Raw genomic sequence first — 22,324 nt, 5'->3', positions numbered from 1 at the left:
AACCTGCGTCCCTCCAGCGGCCAGCAGGGGGCGACTCCAGCACTGCAGAAAGAAGTGTGATTGTATAGAAGTCTATGAGAAAATGTTTCTACTTCTCAGCTGATTTATTCCCTAAGTAAACACTTTCCTGATGAGTTTATGGACTCAGTCGCTAGTTTCAAGTCTTAACATGAATTACAGATGCACCTTGCTAACTAAGCTAGCTAGCTCCACCCTCCCATGTCCGGTTTAAAAGATGGCCAAACAAACAAAATGCGAAACTCAAGGCTTCAAAACAATAGTCCTCAAACCAACGGGGGACGTTATGGTGCCTCCGTCCAAAGTCTGTGGAAGAGACTGATTCATCACTGACCTCGTCGATCTCTTTGATCCACCTGTCGATTCCATCGAAGGACCAGCGGTTGGTGATGTCGTAGACCAGAATAACTCCCTGAGGAGAAACAAGGAGGAAGATTTCACAAATCACAATCACTCTGCACAGCAGTTAACTACTCTGGAATTTATGACTCAATATCTTAAATATATTACATTTTACATAAACACACTCCAAAACAAAATCCTGTAAACTGGAGGTAAAAACTATCTTACTAGCCAGGATTCATCCGAAGAACAGTAAAAATAAAGCCTGACTTTAACTTGTCTCGATCCTCTGCTGCTGTGAGAACGCCAGCTCAAAGTTTTTTGTCATTGATGGGCCTGATAGTGGAATACTGGTGAAGTATCTTGGCTACACCTCAGCCAACTTGAATGAGAGTAAAATGGTGAAGTGTGGCTCTTGTAGACTTTACAAATATTATTGGACCGAATGGATCAAATTTTGATAGTGAAACAACTCACGTCGCGGGGATTTTGACACTCTTTGGCCAGTAAAGTAAAACTGGCTTCAAAGCACAGAGCACTTTCTGGCGGTTTGGAGGAAACGCGATGCTACTAAGTGGACCAATCACACATCTTTGTCGCCGTGGCGTGTACTTCCATTTTGGGCGAGGTACACGTCAGGCTACGGTGTAAGGTAGGAGACGGTCCCAGACAGTCGTCACAGCTCTCCTGCTGCCATAGCTAACATCGCAACAACAGCATGTGTTGGTGAACTAGAAAGTAAACTGAGTGTCCGTGGGCAAGACATTTATCACTACTGATACAAACATCATGACTGGACCTGCTGGCGTAGCGTTGTGCAGCGGGGTTTGTCACATTGGTGATTTCACTATCACAGAGCCAGGGCTGAGTACAAACACCGGATTGTTTTTCACCGCTCGTGGACCGCAAGGAGATATTCACTGAATTTGATAATCATTAGCTGCAGCCCTGATGAATGTGGTAGCATGTGATTTAACAACACTAGGTGGATGTGGACGCCGCGATCAACTCACACCCACACAGTAAAGATTCATTGTCAGTTTTCAGCCTCGTTGTGGTGACGGTTTCTCTGTGGCCATGGCGATGGCTCCTCTGCGCCCACAAAAAGCCTGATGAGTGATGACAACAACTTCATTCACTGAAAAGGGTTTTCTTTTTCTCTCTGCTGGGAACGTTACGAGGCGGTCTGTTTTCATGTGTGGGATGGATTTCTTCACACATCCTCTCACAGCTCCGTCTGTCTGAGGTCAGAACAGCAACGCAGAGGAAAACTCAAGAGCAGCTTCAGCTGAAGGACTCGAAATAAACAGACAGCGAGTCCCAGATAAAAGCACCACACGAGGAAAACAGCTTCATTTAAACTCCACAAACATGTTTAAATATCTGGACTGAGATGTTTGATTAAAGCCTGTGATGAACAAATCTACTTCCTCATGGGTTTAAACTACTGACTGTAAAATAAAGATGGACGACATGACAGCTTCCCAAAAATGAATCCAAAACATCTGGCTGGCTGCAGTACAGGTTATAAACTGCCCTCTCCAGTCGGCTAGAAGCAGCACATATTGGCACCCGCTCAATGTCTCTATCCACAGCCTGGAGGAGGAACTGTGCACGAGTGTATTAAATAAAGTACAATGCTTAGTTAATAGTATACTGTTAGTATAACAACAATATACTACATTCATTATAATTTCATATAATAGTATACTATTTTACCACTTGTTGAATATTAACTCCAGTTACGAGGAGACAACCTCGGTGGTAATTCGGCTCCCGGTAGAAACCTCCCGAAAGGTCAACACCGAAGGGAAAAAACACCTAAACAGAAAACAGCCTGAGCAGCTAAACCGGGATAACGTTAGCAGCTCAGCTCACATCTAAGTCCACCTGAGCGTCGGAGGAAAAGTGATTTTTACTTTATTACCTGTTATAATCAGCCGGGGGCAAGGACTCCTTCTTCAACTCCTGACAACAAAACCTAAAACAATAACCCCTGACCCAGTATTTAGCTTAACTTCATCATCTGTTAGCTGTAAACACGCCGCAGGACTAGCAGCACACCGGCAGTTCTTTCCGAGCTATAAGTATAATGCCGACGTACAATCTCAGGCCGACATCGGGGAGACCTGTGTGTATCTGTGATTTACTGGTTTGCAAATGTTACTGAGTCAACGGTGTAAAGAAGCAGTAGCAGCAAAGCAGATTCAAAACACCCGAAATGCTCGACTTAAAGCGTGTAGCCTCTCCTCGACCTTTCATAAAGTACTAACCCTCAACCCCCCGAGCAGGGACCTTTTGAGGGGTTAGGGTTAGGTTTAGGTTCAAAGGTTCCTAGCGGTGAAGATACCACAGCAGGGCTGAACTTCAGCCACAGGGCAAGAAGCTCACTCAAAGTTATTTGGGCTAAATTTTAGCTATAGAACAAACTCAACATTAGTGGGGTTAAGCTTCCAATATCAGCAACCCAACATCAGCTAAACTCAACATTAGATGGGCTAAGATTCCAGCAATGTAGTCTCAGCCTACAGCTAATGTTATGGTGACTAAAACACCATAACATTAGCTGGTAGGAGGTAGAGCGGGTTGCCCGTTAATGAGAAGGTCGGCGGTTCAATCCTCCAGGCTGCATGTCGAAGTGTCCTTGGGCAAGATACTGAACCCTGAATTGCCCCTGGTGGCTGTTCCGCCACTGTGTGAATGTCAGTTTCTGTTTCAGCACTTAGGCTCAGTGTATGAATGTGAGTGAATGGTGAATGCAGAGGTAGCGTAAAAGTGCTTTGAGTTGGTATCTTAAATAATAGAAAGGCGCTTTACGGAGCATTAGCTAGTAGGACACATAGCTAACAGCAATCCAACATTAACTCAATATCAGCAGGGCTAAGCTAGTGGCAATCCAAATTTAGCTATAGGGGAACATAACTAATATATCGTTAACTCACCTAAGATAGCATTTAGCAGGGCAACCTGCAAACTCGTTGGTATCTTAAATAATATCTGCTGCTTGACAAACAAGCAGAATATTTCACTGAAATTCCCATTTTCAAGTATATTAATTAATAATTAATAAAGCTGAAAACCTTCCAAAAGAATAAAGCTTGACTTTGTTAAATTGTTATTAGAGATGCCACCAGCTCCACTACAGCTAGCTCAGCGGCATCTTCTTAGTGTTACAGTCTTTCTAACTTCTAAAGACTTGTGTCTCACAGGTAAAACCTGAGACTGGACAGGTGTGCCAGCAGCTTTACAAACTACATTTCCAGTGAATGTGGGCTATGAAAGAAACATACCTGGGCTCCTCTGGAATAGGATCTGAAAATCGTGCAGAATCGTCCCTGACCAGAGGTGTCCCTGAAACAACACAGAATAAAAGGTCAGGGGTCGAGATATCAGGGTCAAAGGTCAAGCAAAGTCACACAGAGGCTAAAATTTAAACCTTTAGTCTTTTGACTTTTTACTAGCTTCAAAGGAAACTTACTGGAGTATCTTCACCTTCCACACAAACACACAAAAAGCTCATATATGATAAAATTATGATGAAACAAGTATTGATTCGAGTCACGTGACTTGAACTTGAACCCAACGCATGAATCGCTGATCATCCCTTCAATCGTCAATAGGCGGTCCAATCGCCAATTGGCACAATCCTACTCTGGACTTCATGGTCTTGAATTGAGACCTGATTGCAGAACCAAAGCCTTGATCAGACTTCATGTTGACACAGAAGCCGAGCCTCAGTGTTCCTCTTGTTATGAAAGAAGCAGGTTGTGTTGCATCACTCTGTATGAAATGTGCTGTATAAATAAAGTTGTTGTTGTTATTTTGGAATGTCAGTTTTCACTAAGGGCCGTCTCTCTGTCCTCCTGAACTGAATATAAGATGCCGGAGTGTCAACATGCCACAGTGATAGCAAACCCCTCTCCAGCTGTCACACTGTCCTCTCGGGGAACATGGGAGCTGTTTTTGTGAGCGTCGACGGTGAAAAACAAGAGTGTGTTTCCCGACAGCAGAGCTTGAATACCAGAGCAGTGTTTTGGTTGGCTCAAGAGGACGCTCGCTGGCTGCTGGCCTGCTGCTCCCGACCCGGGCCAGAGCAAAGGCAGCTGCCAGATTACAAGTCAGGTGGTCCAAGCAAACCAGAAGGATTCATCATGACGTGATCCTGAGAGACTGCATCTGCTGTTATCAGGAGATGCAGAAGAGAAAGCCACCCCCAAACACGGCGTTATGTGTGTTCATGAAACTGTGTGTAGCCACAGGAGAGGCAAAGGGCGTTAATAACACACACACACACACATAAAAGAGCTAAAGCGTCTCATCCGCTTACACATCAAACATAGTTTCAGATTAATAATTTAATATTGACTCTGCTAAAAGCAAAACCGCTCTAAAAATACCTCGGAGAGAGCTGCGAGTTTAGAGCCACGGATGTAAGTGCTCTGTAATCCCACCCACATCTTTCTTCCCTGACTGAGTGTGCGGAGGTTTGGAAACATTAGACGTCTGTGTAACCCAAACGTTCCTGTAGTCTTTATTCCTCCTGAATCAGAGTTCATTCAGATGGTCGTTCAAACACAGTGAGACGTCTGTGTGTCTTTTATTTTTATTTATTTCTCGATGGCGTTCACACTACGTGACTGATCGGTGACGTGGGAATCACACACTACACGAGCTGGCAGCGGCTCTGTCACCCGACGCTGGTCTCCAAACCACGTTTGGTCAAGAAAACACGTGAAACAGGAAATAAGTCGAACCTACAGACAAAACAGCTGTTGTTTGTTATTATAAAGACAGAGAATCTGGGTGAATGGATGGATCAGCACACTCAGGTAGCTACAGAGAGCTGCAGGGGAGGAAAATGTGTTGCGGTGAAAAGTAGCAGCCTGCTCTCATTGGCTGGATGTGGATGTCGAGTCGGCCGACACCTCTAGATATCTGGCAGACGTCGGCGATGTGTCAGAAATGTGTCGGGGAGCTGTTTTGACACGTCGTTGAGTAGTTCACACATCGCCGAGCAACAAAAAAATCGTGTAGTGTGAAAAGATGCAGACTGATGGTACCTTCCAGTGCAGCTGCATTCAAATACTACCCACAATGCAACTGTCCCTCTGACAGTTGCGTGTTGTCCTGCAATTCATTTCTACTGGGACGAGCAATTTCTGAGTCCCAGTCGGAAATTTCAACTGTAACGACTCAGAAAGTTGGTACAACCTCAGCAGCAACGGTGCTGATCAAGTGACATCACCTAAGGACATTTATCAGACTTCACAGACGCTCCCTCTGAGACACTGAAGCCTTTATACTACTTTTAAAACATAACCAGGAGAACTCAACCAACACCTGATCAACTGCTTTAAAGTCTCTTGAATGTTTGATTCTGCATTTTATGAGCCCATGTGACCTGATTAGTCCAACCTAACAAGCTCACAATTATATTCAAACCTGGCCAGTCCAGACCACGCCAAGAAATAATAAACTCAATGCTTAGGCCTCCCAACACCTCTACACATCACTAATCAACACAAACTCGTTTGTTTAAGCAGGAATGTAAAAACCAAAACTGAAGCCTGCTTCACCTGAAACAGCTCTTTATCAAATCAAACTGCCTCACATGCTTCCTGCTTATTTCTGGTCCAAACTCTCTGCTGATCATCACATGATCTGACTGCTGGGTTTCAATCAGGAGGAGAACAACACGAGGTGAGTACCAGAGCTGCAGCTTGACTCTCCTCCCGTCCAGAAGGATGGTGGTCGTCTTATAGTCGATTCCTGAAACAAAACAAACAAGAAACACATGAGTCTTGAGTCACAAACACTGTGTGCGTCGGTTAAAAAATAAACTGTGGTCAGTTTGGTTCAGTGTGCTGACAGAACTTTAGGTGTGAAGGCGCCCTAGCAGCAGTTTACCTTCTGAATTTCTGTTAAGTTGGTCCATTTGATTTCACACCACAAACAAACTGTCCCAGAGTTCACCAGGAAGCAAACTCTCCACATCCTCATAAACTAAACCCAGCTGGCAAACAGGCCGTTAAAACCAAACCAAACAGGTTAGAGCTGAAAACACCGGCAAAGACCAGCTGAGTCCAGAATCCTGTTGGACTCATCTGTATAAGCGGTCTGAAAATTAATGCCAGATCATTTTGGTAACATCAGCAGTGGAGGACGCACTCAGATCTTTTACTTCAGTAAATGTAGAAATATCATAAAGACTAAAAGTTCTAATGCAGGGCGAATGTTAAGGCAGCGTGTTGGCGATAAAGTCAGTGGAAAGATGTGAGGCGGCAGTTAACAGGGCCGAGTAGAATTACAAGGGTCAGAGTACCTGATTTCTACGCTGGTAACTTGTTGACAGGGTCCCGCTGTTAAAGGGTTCGAGTCCCCTTAGGGTTAGAGTCCCCTTAAGGTAAGAGTCCTGAAGTGTTAAAGGGTTTGAGTCCCCTTAGGGTTAGAGTCCTCTTAGGGTAAGAGTCCCCTTAGGGTAAGAGTCCCCTTAGGGTTAGAGTCCTCTTAGGGTAAGAGTCCGCTTAGGGTAAGAGTCCTGAAGTGTTAAAGGGTTCGAGTCCCCTTAGGGTAAGAGTCCCCTTAGGGTAAGAGTCCTCTTAGGGTTAGAGTCCCCTTAGGGTAAGAGTCCTGAAGTGTTAAAGGGTTCGAGTCCCCTTAGGGTTAGAGTCCTCTTAGGGTAAGAGTCCTGAAGTGTTAAAGGGTTCGAGTCCCCTTAGGGTTCGAGTCCCCTTAGGATTAGAGTCCTCTTAGGGTAAGAGTCCTGAAGTGTTAAAGGGTTCGAGTCCCCTTAGGGTAAGAGTCCCCTTAGGGTTAGAGTCCTCTTAGGGTAAGAGTCCCCTTAGGGTAAGAGTCCTGAAGTGTTAAAGGGTTCGAGTCCCCTTAGGGTTAGAGTCCTCTTAGGGTAAGAGTCCTGAAGTGTTAAAGGGTTCGAGTCCCCTTAGGGTAAGAGTCCCCTTAGGGTTAGAGTCCCCTTAGGGTAAGAGTCCCCTTAGGGTTAGAGTCCCGAAGTGTTAAAAAAGGATAGACGGGGAATCAGAGGAGTAAAATAAGCAAAGGTGGGAGACCTGCCTGTTTTTATTTAACTCGGTTTGTTTTGTTTCTGTTCTGTTCTTCTGATAAAATGCTTTTCTTTCTAGCTGAACCTACATTCTGTGTGTTTATATAATCCATTATAAGTCTTGACTCCAACTAGTCACTTCAAATAAATTGTTAATACATTTTTTAAACAGGGTTTTTAAATAGTGTCACTTTAAAGAGGTTTCACAGGGATTAGAACCAGCAACCTCCCAGGCTCTGACAGCAGATTAAGAAAAGACTCATCCAACCAAGACGGCCACGGATTTACTTCAGTATTATAGAGATTTGTACTGGCGCCCGCCAGCTTTAGACACACAAACACACACAGCCTTATGTCACTATCTTTGTGGGGACCTGTCATTGACATAATGTATTCCCTAGCTTCTTACCCCCTAACCTTAACCTAAATCAAACCTGAACCCTAAAACCAAGTCTTGGCCCTCAAACACATAGTTATACTTGTGGGGTCCAGTGTTTTTGTCAAAGCTGTCGGACCCTAGCATTGTGGCATCCCAGTTTTTGGACCCGATGAATATAGTAAAACAAGCCCAAACACACACACACAAAGTTCATCACTGATGCAGAGTTATTCAAAACATCTTCTGCATGGCCTTCCTGTTTCTGAGGGCGTAACTTTGGATTCAAAGCTAACCATCTACAGCTGGAATCTGCGGGTCTGAAGAGTGAAGCCGACGCTGAAGCACCTTAAACCTGCGTCCTCTCTAACAGCCAGCAGGGGGCGACTCCAGCAGCTGCAGAAAGAAGTGTGATTGTATAGAAGTCTGTGAGAAAATGTTTCTACTTGTCAGCTGATTTATTCCCTCAGTAAACACTTTCCTGATGAGTTTCTGGTCTCAGTCGCTAGTTTCAAGTCTTCTTCAACACAGCATGATGTTCATTTAGTAAATTATGGTCCCATTTAGAGGAACAGAGACCAGGAAGCAGGGGAGGCTTTAGGGCGGGGCTACAAGCTGATTGACAAGCTGTTAATTTTTTCCAGTAAGTATATTTTGTTTTAACCCTTCTTGTCACTAAGCTAAGCCAAGCTGGCTAGCTCCATCCTCTTGTCCCGAATATGGTCACATCTTATTGCAAAAATGCCAAACTGGAGGCTTCAAACAGCAGCCCACAAACCAACGGCTGACTACGCACACACATTTGATTAGCTATTAATATCAGGCTGCTGTCACACGAGTACCTGCAGGAACAAAAGCAGCGTCCCTTTTATAACAGTAATTATCAGGAGCTGTCGGCAAGTAACGACACTCTACTGTGATGTTTCAACAATGGTGCTCACACACACACGTTAATGCGTTGGCGTGCAGAAGAGGCCCGTTAAAGAGAGTTCCAGTAACCTCAGATGCTGCCTTAAGGCCCAGTCAGCCACCTCTGTTTACCTGGTGAGCTTAACCTTTAGTTTTTAATATTATTTAAACATTTCACAGAGGGGAGTTTCTCTGTGACACAAACAGCTTCTGCTGAACAACATTTGGCATAAAATGATCAAACTGGTGATTTTAATCAGGAACTATCTGGTAGAAGAAGAAAAACACGCTCAGAGGACGACACTTCAGGCGTGTTAGAGCGACGAGAGGAGGAAGATCTGGGAGAAGAAGAAGGGATATAATGTTCTTCTGGGAGGAAAGCAACACACCAGTCCGACCTACACACATATGTACAAGTTATTACACACACACACACACACAGGCATGCATGATGCATCTTGGGAAAGTAGTGTTACATAAGAGGCTGGAACAGTGAGGTTTGTTGACAGACGTCAAAACAGTGAAAGATTGTAGCTGCCTGCCGGGCGGGGTGCATGAGTGTGCACGTGATGTTGGGGGGGGGATTCAATTCACAGTGATGATGCGTACAGATATTAAAAGGACCATGTCAGTGTTGGATTGTCACAACGTGGGTTTTGTTCAATATTTCTAATAGTTATAATGACGTAGTCTGCGAGTGAAGGGCCGGGATCTGGTAACCTGCAGAAACAGCTAAATAAATGTGTGATAGGGTAAGTGGGTGTTTATTGGCGCTAGCAGAAAGAGGTGTGAACTCGAGTCACAAACAAGCTGAGTTTAGACTCGACTTGACAAAATCAAAAAGAGACTTGCAACTTGAGTTTGACTTCAACTGTACAGACTCGTGATTTCACTTGGACTTGACAAATATACATTATGATATAAAAACTGCGTGCAGCGCATCAACACTTTATGAAATTATATGATGTTTGTTTTCTGAAACGTCTCTCTCTCTTAATAAAGTTTAACTCTTGTTAAAAATATGAAATCATTTTAAATTTGGTGGCGAGCACATTAGGACTTGTTTAGAACTTGAAACTCCAAGTTGAGGACTTGGGACTTGACTTGAGTAAACGAGACGGAGCAGTAAGTTTTTCTCCGCTGTTCGGACGGCTTTTACCAAGATTGTAGCGCAAACAATTTGGATTCAGGGTGACGATTGTGAAAAAGAGGAAATAAATAAAATAAATATCGTACGAGGTTTCACTGGTGTGAGAGACGGGAAATCTGTTTTAACCTGTTGTTATTTTCTGTTTGACTCTTACTTTTAAAAATGTATTTAAATGTCTTTTTATATATTTCCCTGTGCCGCTTTATGTTTATTGTAAAGCTCTTTGAATTGCCTTGTTGCTGAAATGTGCTGTGCAGACAAACTTGCCTTGAGACTTGAGAAACTTGAGAGCTAAGACTTGAGACTTACTCGTAAAACAGTGCCTTGGTCCCACCTCTGCTGGCAGCGTAGCTTTATAGCCTCTAATGTCAGTCGGATGGACTGTGATGAAATCTGGTTCAGACTTTCACAGATTCATAATACTCTAAGAGCTGAAGTCGGTCTGAACGTGGCCTTTGTCTTGTCCACTGTTTGCAGGCACTCAGTGGTTAAAGTTCACTTCCACATTGTTCAGATATCAACGCAACGTAAGCTGAAGCATCACACTGAACATCTGCTAAGTCCAGCTGTCACATTAATGTAGTGAAAACTAAAAGATTTCCCTCTGAAAAGTCATAAATTCTCAGCTGTGGAGGATCACCAGCCCGCCACGATTACCTAAAATAACCTTCTATTTTTCATTATCCTAACCCTGGGGGGTTTGTCGCCGTCACCTCTCAACCATCTGTCACCTTTCCTCACGTCTCCAACCTGATTCCTGTTCTCCTCGTCTTTAATCCAGCGGTCTCTCTGGATTAGCTTTGTTTTCTCTGTTCCACTCATTCAAACTGTAGCTGATGTTGAATCATGACGCTGAATGAACAAAGCCGACCAGTTACAGGGTAACGTCAGTATTTGTGAACCTTGACCTTCCCATGTTTTTGTGTCTCTGTGACTTACTGGGACATCATTTTTTTAAAACTGGTCCAGTATTGAGCACCCTGCATACAGGGCGCAATTTGTCCTTGCAGGTAAATTACACCCCGTCAAAGTCCGTCCACTAAGGTGCTTGTTTTTGCCACTGACAGGCTCAGATTGTTATTACAAGTGTCTGACGACATTTACGGAAAGGATCCCTACACAGAGAGAGCTTTTATTAAATTGAGATTCTTTTTGTTTAGACAGAAACAGTCACAACTTCGCTGTCATCAAATCCACCAGACTCCATTGACCAGTCAGTTAGTTTGTGAAAGTGTTAATGAGAGTGTTTTTAACCCTTTAAAACACCCTCATCACACAATAACGGAAACAAGCTGACCGACCGAGGCAGCGGTAGACCAGCAACTCCCATGTTCTGGGAGGTAAAATCAGGCTTTTTGTCAACGGAGTCTGGTGGCTTTGACAAGAGCGATATATTAACTGTTTTAAACAAAAAGCATCTCTCTCTGTAGGGATCCTTTCTGAGGTCCATACCTAAGTTACCCTTTAAGCTTCTGTTTAAACATGACCATGGCAAATGTTTGATTTAAATTTAAAAAATCTCTGTATTGTTCATGTGCTGGCCAAGGTCACCCCATCTGTGTGAGTGCACATCCAGAGGAATGAGTCAGCCTCTCCTGGCAACACCAACAGCATCTCCACTTTCTTCATCATTACACCCCCACCGAGCTGCTCTCAGCACTAACACACGCACACACTTGTCAAGTCTCCGTGAGACTCTCAGGGATTTCAAAGGTTCGGCTGTTTGCTGGAGCTTCAGCTGAGAAATGGAAGTGTTTTTGTGAAGTTACACAACACCCAGAAAGACGTTACCAAACAGCTGTTCGTGACCGCTGAAGAACAAATTGAAAACAAACATTCAGCCTTTCTTCATGCGTCTCATTAGTGAGTAATTATCAACGGACCATAAACTATATAAAATAAACTGTTTGTGGGCATTTTTGCGAGCTTGCGTCGGCACGTTTTCTCCGAGCTGTAGTCAAGGCTTCGCCCCGTGTGGTTTTGGCGTCGTCCTCCTGCCGCAGCCTTTAATAACAGCTCTCCTCTGGACTTGGCTGAAGAGCGAAGCCCCCGCCGGGACGCCGGCAGCCTCCACGCCATTGATCCCGGTCCAGTTGAGCCTGCATTTTCACCACAAAACTCCCTGTTAGGGATGCAGCCAACCACAGCTATGTCTCCCGTCAACCCTCCTCTTTAGGATGATGACCCAGAAAAGCAGACATCAAGGTTTTCCATCAGCTGAGCTACACAGCCTGATGTGGGGGAAACTGTGTCTCACATCACCCCAAGGAGTCCCCTTGAAAAGTTAATACCCAGGCTCGCTCCTCCGATGCATCAACTCGGAGATTATCGGCAGCTCGTCACAGATATCAGCACACGTGTAAGAAACCTGACCTTTGACCTCCTCTGCCAGCAGTCTGAGGCAGCGAGTTTTTTTCTCTTGTCGCACTGAGTCTGCTAAAAGCCTGAAATATTAACGTGGCACAAGGAGAGATTTGTTTCCACGCGAGGATCCACTTGTCTCATCAGAGCTACAGAGCGAAGCAGTGACACCTCAGCATTAAAGCTGGACAGTAAACCCATCTCACACAAAGCTCTGCTCATACATGAACATTAAAGTGCTGCTCAATTTCAAACTATTCTCCGCCCGAAGAGCTGATGTTTCCTGATGTCTCAGTAAATCTGCAGTGTGAACAAAAACAAGACGGGAAACAGGCTAGCTGTTTCCCCCTGTTTCCAGTCTCTATGCTAAGCTAAGCTAACCAACTGCTGGCTGTAATTTCCCGTGACAGGCATCAATCTGAACGTCTAAAGTGCGCAGTCCCATAGCCTACATCGTAGCCTGACGTGCACCTCCTCAAAAATGCAACTACACTTCTGGGCAACGCGGGGTGTAAGAACTGTGATTGGTCGGCTGGGTAGCCTCGCAATGCCTCAGAGTCGACAGGAAGTGCTCCGTGCTTTAAAGTAAATTTTACTAGCGGCCAAATCAGCGGCTGTGACACTATGGTTCAATATATTTGAACGTCACAACCCGAGCGAAATGATCAGAATGTGATCCATTTGGTCGATAACATCGTTTACAATTTTACCCCCATTCACGTTAGCGGAGCGCTAAACCAGAAGTTCGACTGATATTTAGAGAGCTGATATATAAAACTGATCTCAAAACCACAAAAAAAAAGACACGTAAAATACAGTCTATCAGAAAAACTATGTGAACCCTTTGGAATAACCTGGATTTCTGCATAAATTGGTCCCCAAATGTGATCTGATCTTCATCTATGTCACAACAATAGAGAACACAGTCTGCTCAAACTAATACGACAAACAATTACATGTTTTCATGTTGCTGATTTGACTAATCAATGAATCACTTCCACTCTAGCTGCAGCTCTCAACCTTTGTATTAATTATTGAATTTGATCACAACTGCAAAAAGCTCCAAATTATTTTGAGATCACATGACACACCACATCAGAAAACATATGTTTCAGCAGGGAGAGTTCGGTCCCAAACGGCAGGTCAAACATGAACGTGTATGAAGTCACTGTTGGCCTGAAGCTGCAGATCTCCAACATGGCCGCCGGAGGGTGATTACATCATCTGTGATCTGTGTGTGAAGAGCTGAGAGCGCCGAGTCGTCCTGGACGCCCTCCTGCAGAGTGAGCGTGAGTCATGAGCAGCTGCCTGCCAGCGTTTATTAATAATACACCTCGCAGGTTCAACACAGAGCCGTGAGTACTGACAGAAATAAGAGGAAGATGATGGTAAACGATATCAAAGAGGCTTTCAAAGCTGCACAATGGGTGAAAATTAGATGCTCTGCTCCGTGAGTCTTCTGTGTGCACAACAGTCACCTTTTCTAAAGGAATAATGTTGCTTTTGAAACGAAATCCAGAAATACTAATTAAAGATCTGGATGGGAAACAGATGAGGATGTTCGCTCTGTTCTCAAATGTGGCTGAAAAAAAATGGATGAAAAGTTACACGAGACAGAAGATCTCATGTTTCTTTTCCTGGTACAAAATCCAAACATTCACATAATACAGTAATCTACCAGCTAAGTACACTGACATTATTGTGATTGACAGAGACTCCCTGTTTTTACTTTATACTTTATACTTTATATTATTTAATACTTCACTGATTATACTTACATACTTTTACAGTGTGGTATTAGTACTTTTACTTAAAGCTTAAAGTTTATTTCAGAAGCTTTGTTGTTATATTTGTTGAGCGTCTCCTCACATCCTGACAGCGATAAATAAATCAAAAGCTGCATGACTGTATGTAGTAAGCACGGCCGACCGCCGACCAGTAAAAATGCCTCAGCTGATACTTGTTTGAAAGCTCAGTGCGTAAATACAAAACAGGGCAGGAAACGTGCGCACGCCACTTCCCAAGCAAAGGTTATCTATAAAAACCAAACTTGCGTCCCGTAAGTAAACTCTGAACCATGCGTACGCACATAAACTGGAGAAATGAGAAACAGCGACTCACATGGCAGAAGGATGAAAGGGGTTGAAATGGATTCTATTGTGTAAAATAAATCAAAATATTACCTCTGAGTATTCCAGGCTTAAAGCCTTTCTGAATAAACAAACACCCGTTTGATTTATTTTCCCTGAAGTGCGCAAAAAAACCATCATTTAAGATCATTTGCAGCCACAAAAAGATCCAGATTCAGGATAATAAACACTGTTCACACCGTACACACCGTTCACACCGTACACACCATTCACACTGTACACCCTTCACACAGTACTGTCTTCAGGCAGCGCTGAGAGGAACACCTGCCACTAAAGCCTTCCTGTAAATTCATAATGTTTTGCAGAAAGTTTGAACAGGAATATTGTCAAGAGTGTCAGTGTTACAGTGTTTCAAGCCCAAACTCACCTGATGAAGAGCCAATTACTATAATTTTTCAGAAGAGAATAGGTTCTCATTGGGGTCCGGGGTCCTCTGGGGCTGTCAGTGCAGTAAAAGTATATAATATTGGAGTAGAAGTATAAAGTAGTAGAACTCTCAGGTAAACGAAAAGTCCCTCAAACTTGAGTACAGTAAACATCCTAAGGTACTTTCTTAACTGTCTGTGGGTTTTGTGTTTCCCACTGACTTTAAACTCCCTGTGACTGAGCAGGTATCCCAGTTCAGAGACGCTGGTTTCAAACTGGGATTCAGTGCAGACACGCTGGCTGTCAAAGCTGTCCGCTCTGCGTAAACTGTGCGTAAAAACAGGAAACCCGTGCGCGCAAAACCAAAAACAGAGGCGGGGTTAAGATAAATAAAGGACCTTTTCTCCACACACTGACTTCCACACTCACCCATGTTGTATCCGTACGGGGACTCTGTGGCTCCGTCCTGCAGGCTCGCCAGGATCTCGCCCTTCCCGACGTCGCTGTCCCCCACCAGCAGGAACTTGAGCAGAAAGTCGTACGCCCTCACCGGGCTGCTTCTGTAGCTCATCCTCGCGGCAGATGGCAGCTGTCGTGTCCCATCATGAGATGAGATTCGGCAGCACAGAGCCGAACCTCTACACTCCTCCTCTAACAGCTCGGTCCAAAGCGAGAAGACGCGTAAAGTACGCCGAAATAAATCCGCGACGGTTAAAGTCTCTCCACGGTCCACTGTGGACAGTGTGCGTGTTTACGTGCAACAAAGAGTTTGGTCACCCGGTTCAGATTGTGTCCAGTTGAGCTACAACTGTCCAGCGTGAACCGCCGACACCGACAACTACTGCGTCCTCTGTGCCATCCGCGCGCACAAGACGCACAGCGCTTTTACGCACGAAGGTAAAAATCCTCCGCAGACGGTTCAGTTCAGCTCCTGGACTGAGGACTGAGGAGGAACGACTGACGGATCTCTGGCCTCCCTCCCTCCGCCTCCCTGCTCCAGCGGAGGTGGTGTCGCGGATGAGGATGGAGGAGGCGAGGAAAGGAGGGGGAGTCTGGACCTGCCTCCGTCTGATTGGTTCATCCTGTGAGTTGCTAGGGCAACCTCGCGCCCGGACCTGACGCTGTAGACGTCCATCAACACAGTTTGAACTTCCCGTCTGAGCCTACAAAATAAAAGCCTGACAGCGCACCACAGATTCAAAATAATGTCACATTTACATTCATGTTTTATTGTATTTTTTTCTTTTAAGTGGAGGAAAATGTGTTGATTTAAATAATCTTCCTCCAAAGTAATTTGTTACTACCAACTGTCAGAACTAAGAGCAGCGTTATGGATCTCCAGATTTCTGTAAAAACAAACTACACCTTCATAGAGGCTTCACTCCAGTTCATCTACAGCACTTATGTTCCTGTGCTGCCACCTGGTGTCCAAATAGGCAGAAAAACTTTTCAACCAGACTAAACAGGAAACGGTCTCTTCTTCTTCCCATCATCAAACAATGACAGCAATGTGTTTATTTCTCCAAAACTAATTCAAGAACAAAACTAAAGTTACATCTGAGTTATTCACCTGAACAGTGAACTTTGACATGAACTCTGTTTGAATGTCTGCACAGATCTCAGGAGCTGTGACAGTTACATGACTGCAGGGACGCTTCTAAAGAAAAGCATCACGTGTGTGACCACAGACATCCTGTCTCTCCGTCTCAGTGACCTTATGTTGTGGAAGACGGTCCTCGTCTTTGAGGTTTGTGCAGAGGATGTCACAGAGTTCACTCCCTTCTGACTTTCCTGTCATCTAGTTGTGATCGACACCAGCGGCTTTCTAAGTAAATGGGCTTACTTAGAAAGTCCTTGTTAGAACTTTCTTGGTATTTGAACACGTGTCGTTAAGTTTCACGCAGAAGAACTGAGCTTTGTCTCTGAACTGTATTTGACCGTTTTTAGGAATGAGCTCGACTTCCTCCTGTCTTGAACTTGTATAAGAGAGGGACACAAAGAGTCGCTCGCTCTCCTCACTGCTGCTCCTTCTTGATGTTCTGACCTCCGTATGAGACTTTTTGATATTTGATCGTTCTTTATTTCTTGATAGACAACTGTGAAGGAAGTTTTTGTTACCCGTTAGCAGAGCATGCTCATGCTCTTCTCTGGACGCCGGCTGCCACAGCCTCTCATCTGAAAAGGTATGATCCCCTCTGGGATAGGAGACAATTTAAGTATAATTGGTGTCGAACAGCTAAATGCTAAACATTGAGACCTCTCAGTTCTACCCATGTTAACTGTTATATGATTATATATGATCTTCAAAGAGCGGTGTGATAACTGGGGTTTGGTCCATAAGCTCACAACTGCTCATCATCCAGTTAACCGCTCTCTAAAAACCATGATAGCTTCTCATGTTGGTGAAAAGCACAAGCGTTGGAATCGATTCATACCAGAGTTGCCGTCGATGAAGCCACTGGCTTTACCCCGGCTGAGCTGCAGCTTAGAGGGTCTTTGAAGGGACCACCCTCTGGCACATGGTCCCCACATACTCTAAAAGATGTCCAAGTGCTTAGAGTTAAATCTGGAGCAGGCTCACACAAACATATGTCTACTTATTTTTCTATTTTATATGTGTATAGATAGAAATACAATATCCTCTCCCGTCCTGCCACGTTGTTCTTTCTCTGTACATAGTTGTATTATTTTTCTCTATTCTTTTATTATTCTAATGTAACTTGCATTTGTTTATTTCATATTTATATATTTCTACATTTATTTATGTCAACTGTATGTTTGTCTCCGTGTAGAAGCTCATCACCAAAGCAAATTCCTGGTATGTGTAAAGCACTACTCAATAAAGCTCCTTCTGAGTCTGGGAGACAGGCTCTGGTTGAAAACTGTCCAAAGCTTCCAAAGGGGCCCCGCACAGCTTGTCCATTGTAGCGGAGGACACAGGACAGGATCTGCAGGTCCTGGGGCAGAGGCTCAGGAGAGAGAGAGAGAAGCTGTTATGTGCTTTATTTAGGATACTGAGACTAGTGATGAAGATGAATGTTAGAGTTGAATGATTTGAGTGAAACGCAGACGATGCAGCGAGTGTAGCAGTCAGTATGGATTTGCTGCTATTAGAGTTTATTTTTCCCCATTAGTTTGGCCAAATCTCCACTAGAGCTGCAACGACTAAGCAAAGATGTGAACAATGTGCTGGTTTCATCTTCTGAAATGGGAGGAATTGCTGCTATTTGTTGTCATTTCTGACTGAAGACGTCACTTTGTGCTCTGCAAAAACTGTGATGAGCATTTTTCACAACCTCTTGACATTTTATAGACCAAACGATTAATGGAGAAAAGATTAGTTGATGATTAAAATAATTATCTTTATAATTAGTTAATTAGTTATTTGCAGCCCAAATCTCCACATTACTCTGGTTCTGGATTAGAGGATCATTCAGAGAACCCGTAGCACCGGGCCCTCGGCAGGGACTGAGTGCAGCTGGGGGGACGCCCACTCTGGAAGGCAGACGCAGAGGGCCACACCTGCACAGCGGTGGCTCTTTGAAGCACCCTGAACCTTCGCTGTGTGAACTCACTCTCACAGACAAAGTCAGCCTGTAGCTCTGTGCTTCAGGACCTGCTGAGACCCCGTTTTAGTATCACCTTTTTCCTGAATCTGTTTTCTGAAGTCTCAGTTTCCATCATGACATGAGAAATCAGATTCACCTACCGTCTCACATCACCCGAGCACCCGTCAGCTCTGTCCAGTCTCGGTTCATACTCAATATTTATTGATTCATCTTCAGCCGGTTGAACTTTTATCTGCTGTGATAAACGTACAATACAGTTTCTGATTTGTATATATCCTCTCAGGCATCAGTGCATAAACAAAAAGCTCTTAGTGACAAGAGAAAAAGTTCTGGTTCTGTTCAACGTTTCGTCACCTCGACCGTCTGCAAGAGTAAAGCTAACATATCAGCCAATGGAGCGAAATTCCAGATTCTGATGCCTCTTTCAAGGCGTTTTCAGGACTTTTCAATCACTGCATTGCAGAATTCCAGGGTTTCCAGGACGTTCAGCGTGCTGAGGCTCATATGATGAGAGTATCGGGGCCACTGGTGGGAAAATAAATATATCTGATGACTGAGAGTTTCGTTTTAATGTTTCCAAGACAATCAGAATAAAATGAGTTGCTTCGGGTGCAAATTGTCGTCCCGGACCGTCCGGCCCGCTGTGAAGAAGACAACTTCTTAACTTATTGGTGAAAACTAACTTCAAATATTAAAAGTTTTTCGACTTTATTCTGAATATATTAGTTCTAACATGACAGGCTGAGACTCTGGGACAACGAGACATGCGGCGGACCGTTTTCTTTCAGGCTTATATTCCTGCGGCACGTACTTCGGTTTCAACAAAGTACAGAAGAACGTTCCTTCTTGTCTTTTACACTTTTTCCACCCGGTGCCTCCTCAGACTGAGTCTTGAAGCAGAATCCGTCTCCCGGTTCAGCATCTGGGGCGATCCTCTCAGTGCAGCGGCGGCAGACGGATCACTTGCGGCCGTATCCGGGCAGAGGCAGCGTCTGACCCTCCTTGGCCTCGAAGAAGGTGTAGGAGAGTGTGATGGTGTCCACTCGGGCCATCCGGGGGTCCTCATCGAACTCCGGGTCGATGTAGAAGAAGACGGGCATGTCCACCTCCTCGTGAGGGTTCAGACGCTGCTCCTCGAAGCAGAAACACTGCGGAGAGGACGGAGAAGCACGTGTTTAACGTAAACTAGAGGCGCCTCGTGACCTGGAACAGGCCTCGTGGACTTGTTATGATGTGGACTGGAGGAACCAGCGGCCGGTAGACTAACCTGGATCTTGTTGAAGTACTGTCCCGCCTCAAAGGGCACCACGTTGTAGGTGGAGATGCCCACGATGGGTTTGTCTGTGGGGTTCTTTGCTCTGTAGAAAGCCAGCGCCGTCTCACCTGGAACCACCTGCACAACAAACATCAGCTCAAACCTCCAGTTACACCAGACCTGAATCAGCACCAGACCAGGTCTGGGGCTGTGTTCACTGACTGCAGTTAATCAGAGCTCTGCAAGTTTGGTTTCGGGAAGGGGACGTTAATCAAGGCATTTAACAACTAGACTGGTTTCTGCTGGTTTTGGGTTTTTGCATCATTTGACTTAAATGAACACTAAAATGTTATCACGAAAATAACATTTGATAATTATCACGATAAATGTTAAATCATCATTTTCTTCAAGTGTAAAGGTTGATTTTTGAAGTGAAAGTTGAAGAATACAGATGGTTAATCGTGTGATTAAACTTTTCTTTACGGTCAGAATGTGACAAACATTTGAGGCCAAACATCGGATCACTTCACACATCTGAGGTAGAACCTTCAAAACTATTATGAGTAAATCTTTTTTTAGTCCATTTTTCTCAACAAAATTAATTCATTTGTGATTCAAATTAATCAATTCAAACATTTATTGACGATATATTGAATATTAGTTAAATTGTTATTGAGGAAATTATGTTGCGATAATTATCATTATTGTTTTATTGCCCAGCCCTAATTTGACTTGTGGATGTCAGAAAATAAGACGCTTTTTCAACCATCCGACAAACCGCAGTGCTTTTACTTTGTTTGCAAGTGGCCGGTTTGAGGGATTTAAGGGAACGTGTCGCGTTCTTGTTCTTGTGTGTCGAACCTTCTCTTTGGTACAAATTAAATTCCAGTCATGTACTGACAGCATCTCCACACTATAACGTCTTCATTCAAACCCAGATTTAGGGTGAGAATATAAAAAGGGACCTGAGAAAGGAGGGACCAGGTCTTACAAAGATCTCCGTCTGCTGCGGTTTGAAGTTCCACTGCATGCTGGCGTGACGGTCGGCGTTGAAGGTGATCTTGAGGACGCGTTCCTTCACCGGTTTCATCGTCTCCACCAGATCTGCGTCGTGGCCGGCCACCGCCGTGCCGCCGAGCCCCGACGCCTGACAGACAGAAACACAGTGGTCACGCCTGCAGGCTGGAGGTTACCCGGAACAGGAAGTCGTTTTTTTTTGTCCTCACCTGGCAGTAGAGCCTGTAGAGCGGCACTGCAGCGTACGACAGGCCGATCATCCCCACCCCGGCGGCGGTGATGTACGTCAGCACCGTCTTGTTCCTGGTTTTCCACGCCTCCTCCTGGCTCTCGGACTTCCTGTTTTGGCTCTTGGCGCCCCGGCTCTGTGTGCTGAAGCGCAGGGGAAGCCTCCGCCGCAGGAAGTGCTCAGCCTGAGAGTGCAGCGTCCTCGCAGTGTCGCAGCGAAGAGTCCAGACGCATCGTGTTAACAACTGAGGGCAGCAGAGGGGCTGACGTACCAGGAGGTGGAGCAGCATGGCTGGTGCTGCAGTCACCTGACGCTGGGTCAGCTGGAGGAAACTCACCTGGAGGGAGGACAAACACATTCAGTCAGCTCAGACTTTCCATTTACTTTAGTTTTTACATAGACAAATAGTGGTTAAGTTTGTTAGATGTAAAGTAGGGCAGCATCTAATTATTAATTTAATTAATTAATCTTTTGGTCTATAACATGAAACAAATTCTAAGACAAGAACAACAAATTCTGACATTTAAGAAGCTGGAACCATCAAATGTTTGTTATTTTGGCGAAACAAATTACCTAAGTAGTTGATTTTTCTGTTGATTAACTTAATTCATTGACTAATCGCTGCAGCCAATACATTATAATCTGCAAGTGACAATATAAAACCAGACTCCGTTTGAAAAAGTTACACTTTAATACCTCCTTGCTTACCAACATGTAACATGCCTGTTGTAATAAGAATAAATATATTCCCCAAACTTGCTAACACTAACGCTTCAATTCGGCCTATATGACTCGCTCTCTAAGCTGCAACTCTTTCTGTGCAAATCGGGTTGGAAATATTGATAACCCTCTCAAACAGCGGCCTGTGGGCAGCCACTACTTACTTTTATGAACGTGTATTTTAACCATGTTGTGTGTTCTGGGTGGATCACATATATGCCGAATTTGCCAGCGAACACTGGCGATCTGAATATGTCTCCAGTCATATTATACTATGCATGTCCGCGTGCCAAAACACAAACATCTTAATTTCTCCAGTTTTAATCGACGTTTGCAGGTTTGTATTTAACCATAGTATAAAGCACTGAGCAGTTATCGGGGCAACATATTTAACTTTCAGTTTAGCTTAATTTAGACTGATTGAACAAGTTGTCACATTAATAGTCATTATGTAGTCAGGTGAGTTGACCTACTGTGTCCAGGTGTCTCCACGTCTGTCTGGGCTAAGCTAACGGTAGCATGCTAGCGGAACTATTAGAAACAATAAATAAACACTGTTATTTAGTTAAAAATACTTTAACACGCGGATACCCGAAGAGGAGCTCCGCTGTCTCACGTTCACCGTGGACAGCAGCACTGCGGAAAGACACATACATAACATGGGTGCACCACGGAATTAACTCTATAAGAGCAAAGCGCAAAGGTTCCGCACAGGTGAAAATACACGCTACAAAATCACATGATTAGCTTTATTCATTTATTATTCATTTATTATTAAATATAAATGCTGTTTATAACTGCC

General features: G+C 44.3%; 2 protein-coding genes across 2 annotated transcripts; both read right to left on the bottom strand.

Moving 5' to 3' along the window:
* Positions 1–157: 157 nt before the first annotated feature.
* LOC119912892 (ras-related protein Rab-40B-like) lies at positions 158–15,795 on the bottom strand. Its single transcript, XM_038732114.1, has 4 exons — positions 15,162–15,795; positions 6,069–6,129; positions 3,651–3,711; positions 158–430 (listed from the first exon to the last, which is right to left on the bottom strand). Exons 1-4 carry the CDS (start codon positions 15,301–15,303, stop codon positions 200–202), a joined length of 495 nt encoding a protein of 164 aa, XP_038588042.1. The 5' UTR covers positions 15,304–15,795; the 3' UTR covers positions 158–199.
* A 2,694-nt stretch (positions 15,796–18,489) lies between these two features.
* Positions 18,490–22,017, bottom strand: LOC119912891 (cytochrome c oxidase assembly protein COX11, mitochondrial-like). The gene is made up of 5 exons (XM_038732113.1): positions 21,996–22,017; positions 20,783–21,139; positions 20,548–20,703; positions 19,569–19,694; positions 18,490–19,449 (listed from the first exon to the last, which is right to left on the bottom strand). The coding sequence occupies exons 2-5, from the start codon at positions 21,089–21,091 to the stop codon at positions 19,261–19,263; spliced, it is 780 nt and encodes a 259-aa protein (XP_038588041.1). The 5' UTR covers positions 21,092–21,139; positions 21,996–22,017; the 3' UTR covers positions 18,490–19,260.
* Positions 22,018–22,324: the final 307 nt, after the last annotated feature.

Source organism: Micropterus salmoides, unplaced genomic scaffold (genome assembly GCF_014851395.1).
Source record: "Micropterus salmoides isolate LMB-PRFRI ecotype aquatic unplaced genomic scaffold, ASM1485139v1 Ms_hic_scaffold_2, whole genome shotgun sequence".
In the NCBI taxonomy this organism is placed as follows: domain Eukaryota; kingdom Metazoa; phylum Chordata; class Actinopteri; order Centrarchiformes; family Centrarchidae; genus Micropterus; species Micropterus salmoides.
The sequence above is the reverse complement of the archived record's forward strand: the minus strand, read 5'-3'. Positions and strand labels throughout refer to the sequence as shown.

Excerpts from the sequence above, each read along its gene's own strand:
- LOC119912891 (XM_038732113.1), bottom strand. The coding sequence starts at position 21,091 with ATGCTGCTCCACCTCCTGGTACGTCAGCCCCTCTGCTGCCCTCAGTTG. Across the intron at positions 19,695-20,547 it reads CGCAGCAGACGGAGATCTTT|GTGGTTCCAGGTGAGACGGC; the intron begins GTAAGACCTGGT and ends TTTGTTGTGCAG. Across the intron at positions 19,450-19,568 it reads AGTACTTCAACAAGATCCAG|TGTTTCTGCTTCGAGGAGCA; the intron begins GTTAGTCTACCG and ends TCCTCTCCGCAG.
- LOC119912892 (XM_038732114.1), bottom strand. The coding sequence starts at position 15,303 with ATGAGCTACAGAAGCAGCCCGGTGAGGGCGTACGACTTTCTGCTCAAG. Across the intron at positions 6,130-15,161 it reads CCCGTACGGATACAACATGG|GAATCGACTATAAGACGACC; the intron begins GTGAGTGTGGAA and ends GTTTTGTTTCAG. Across the intron at positions 431-3,650 it reads CCTATTCCAGAGGAGCCCAG|GGAGTTATTCTGGTCTACGA; the intron begins GTATGTTTCTTT and ends GTTTCTCCTCAG.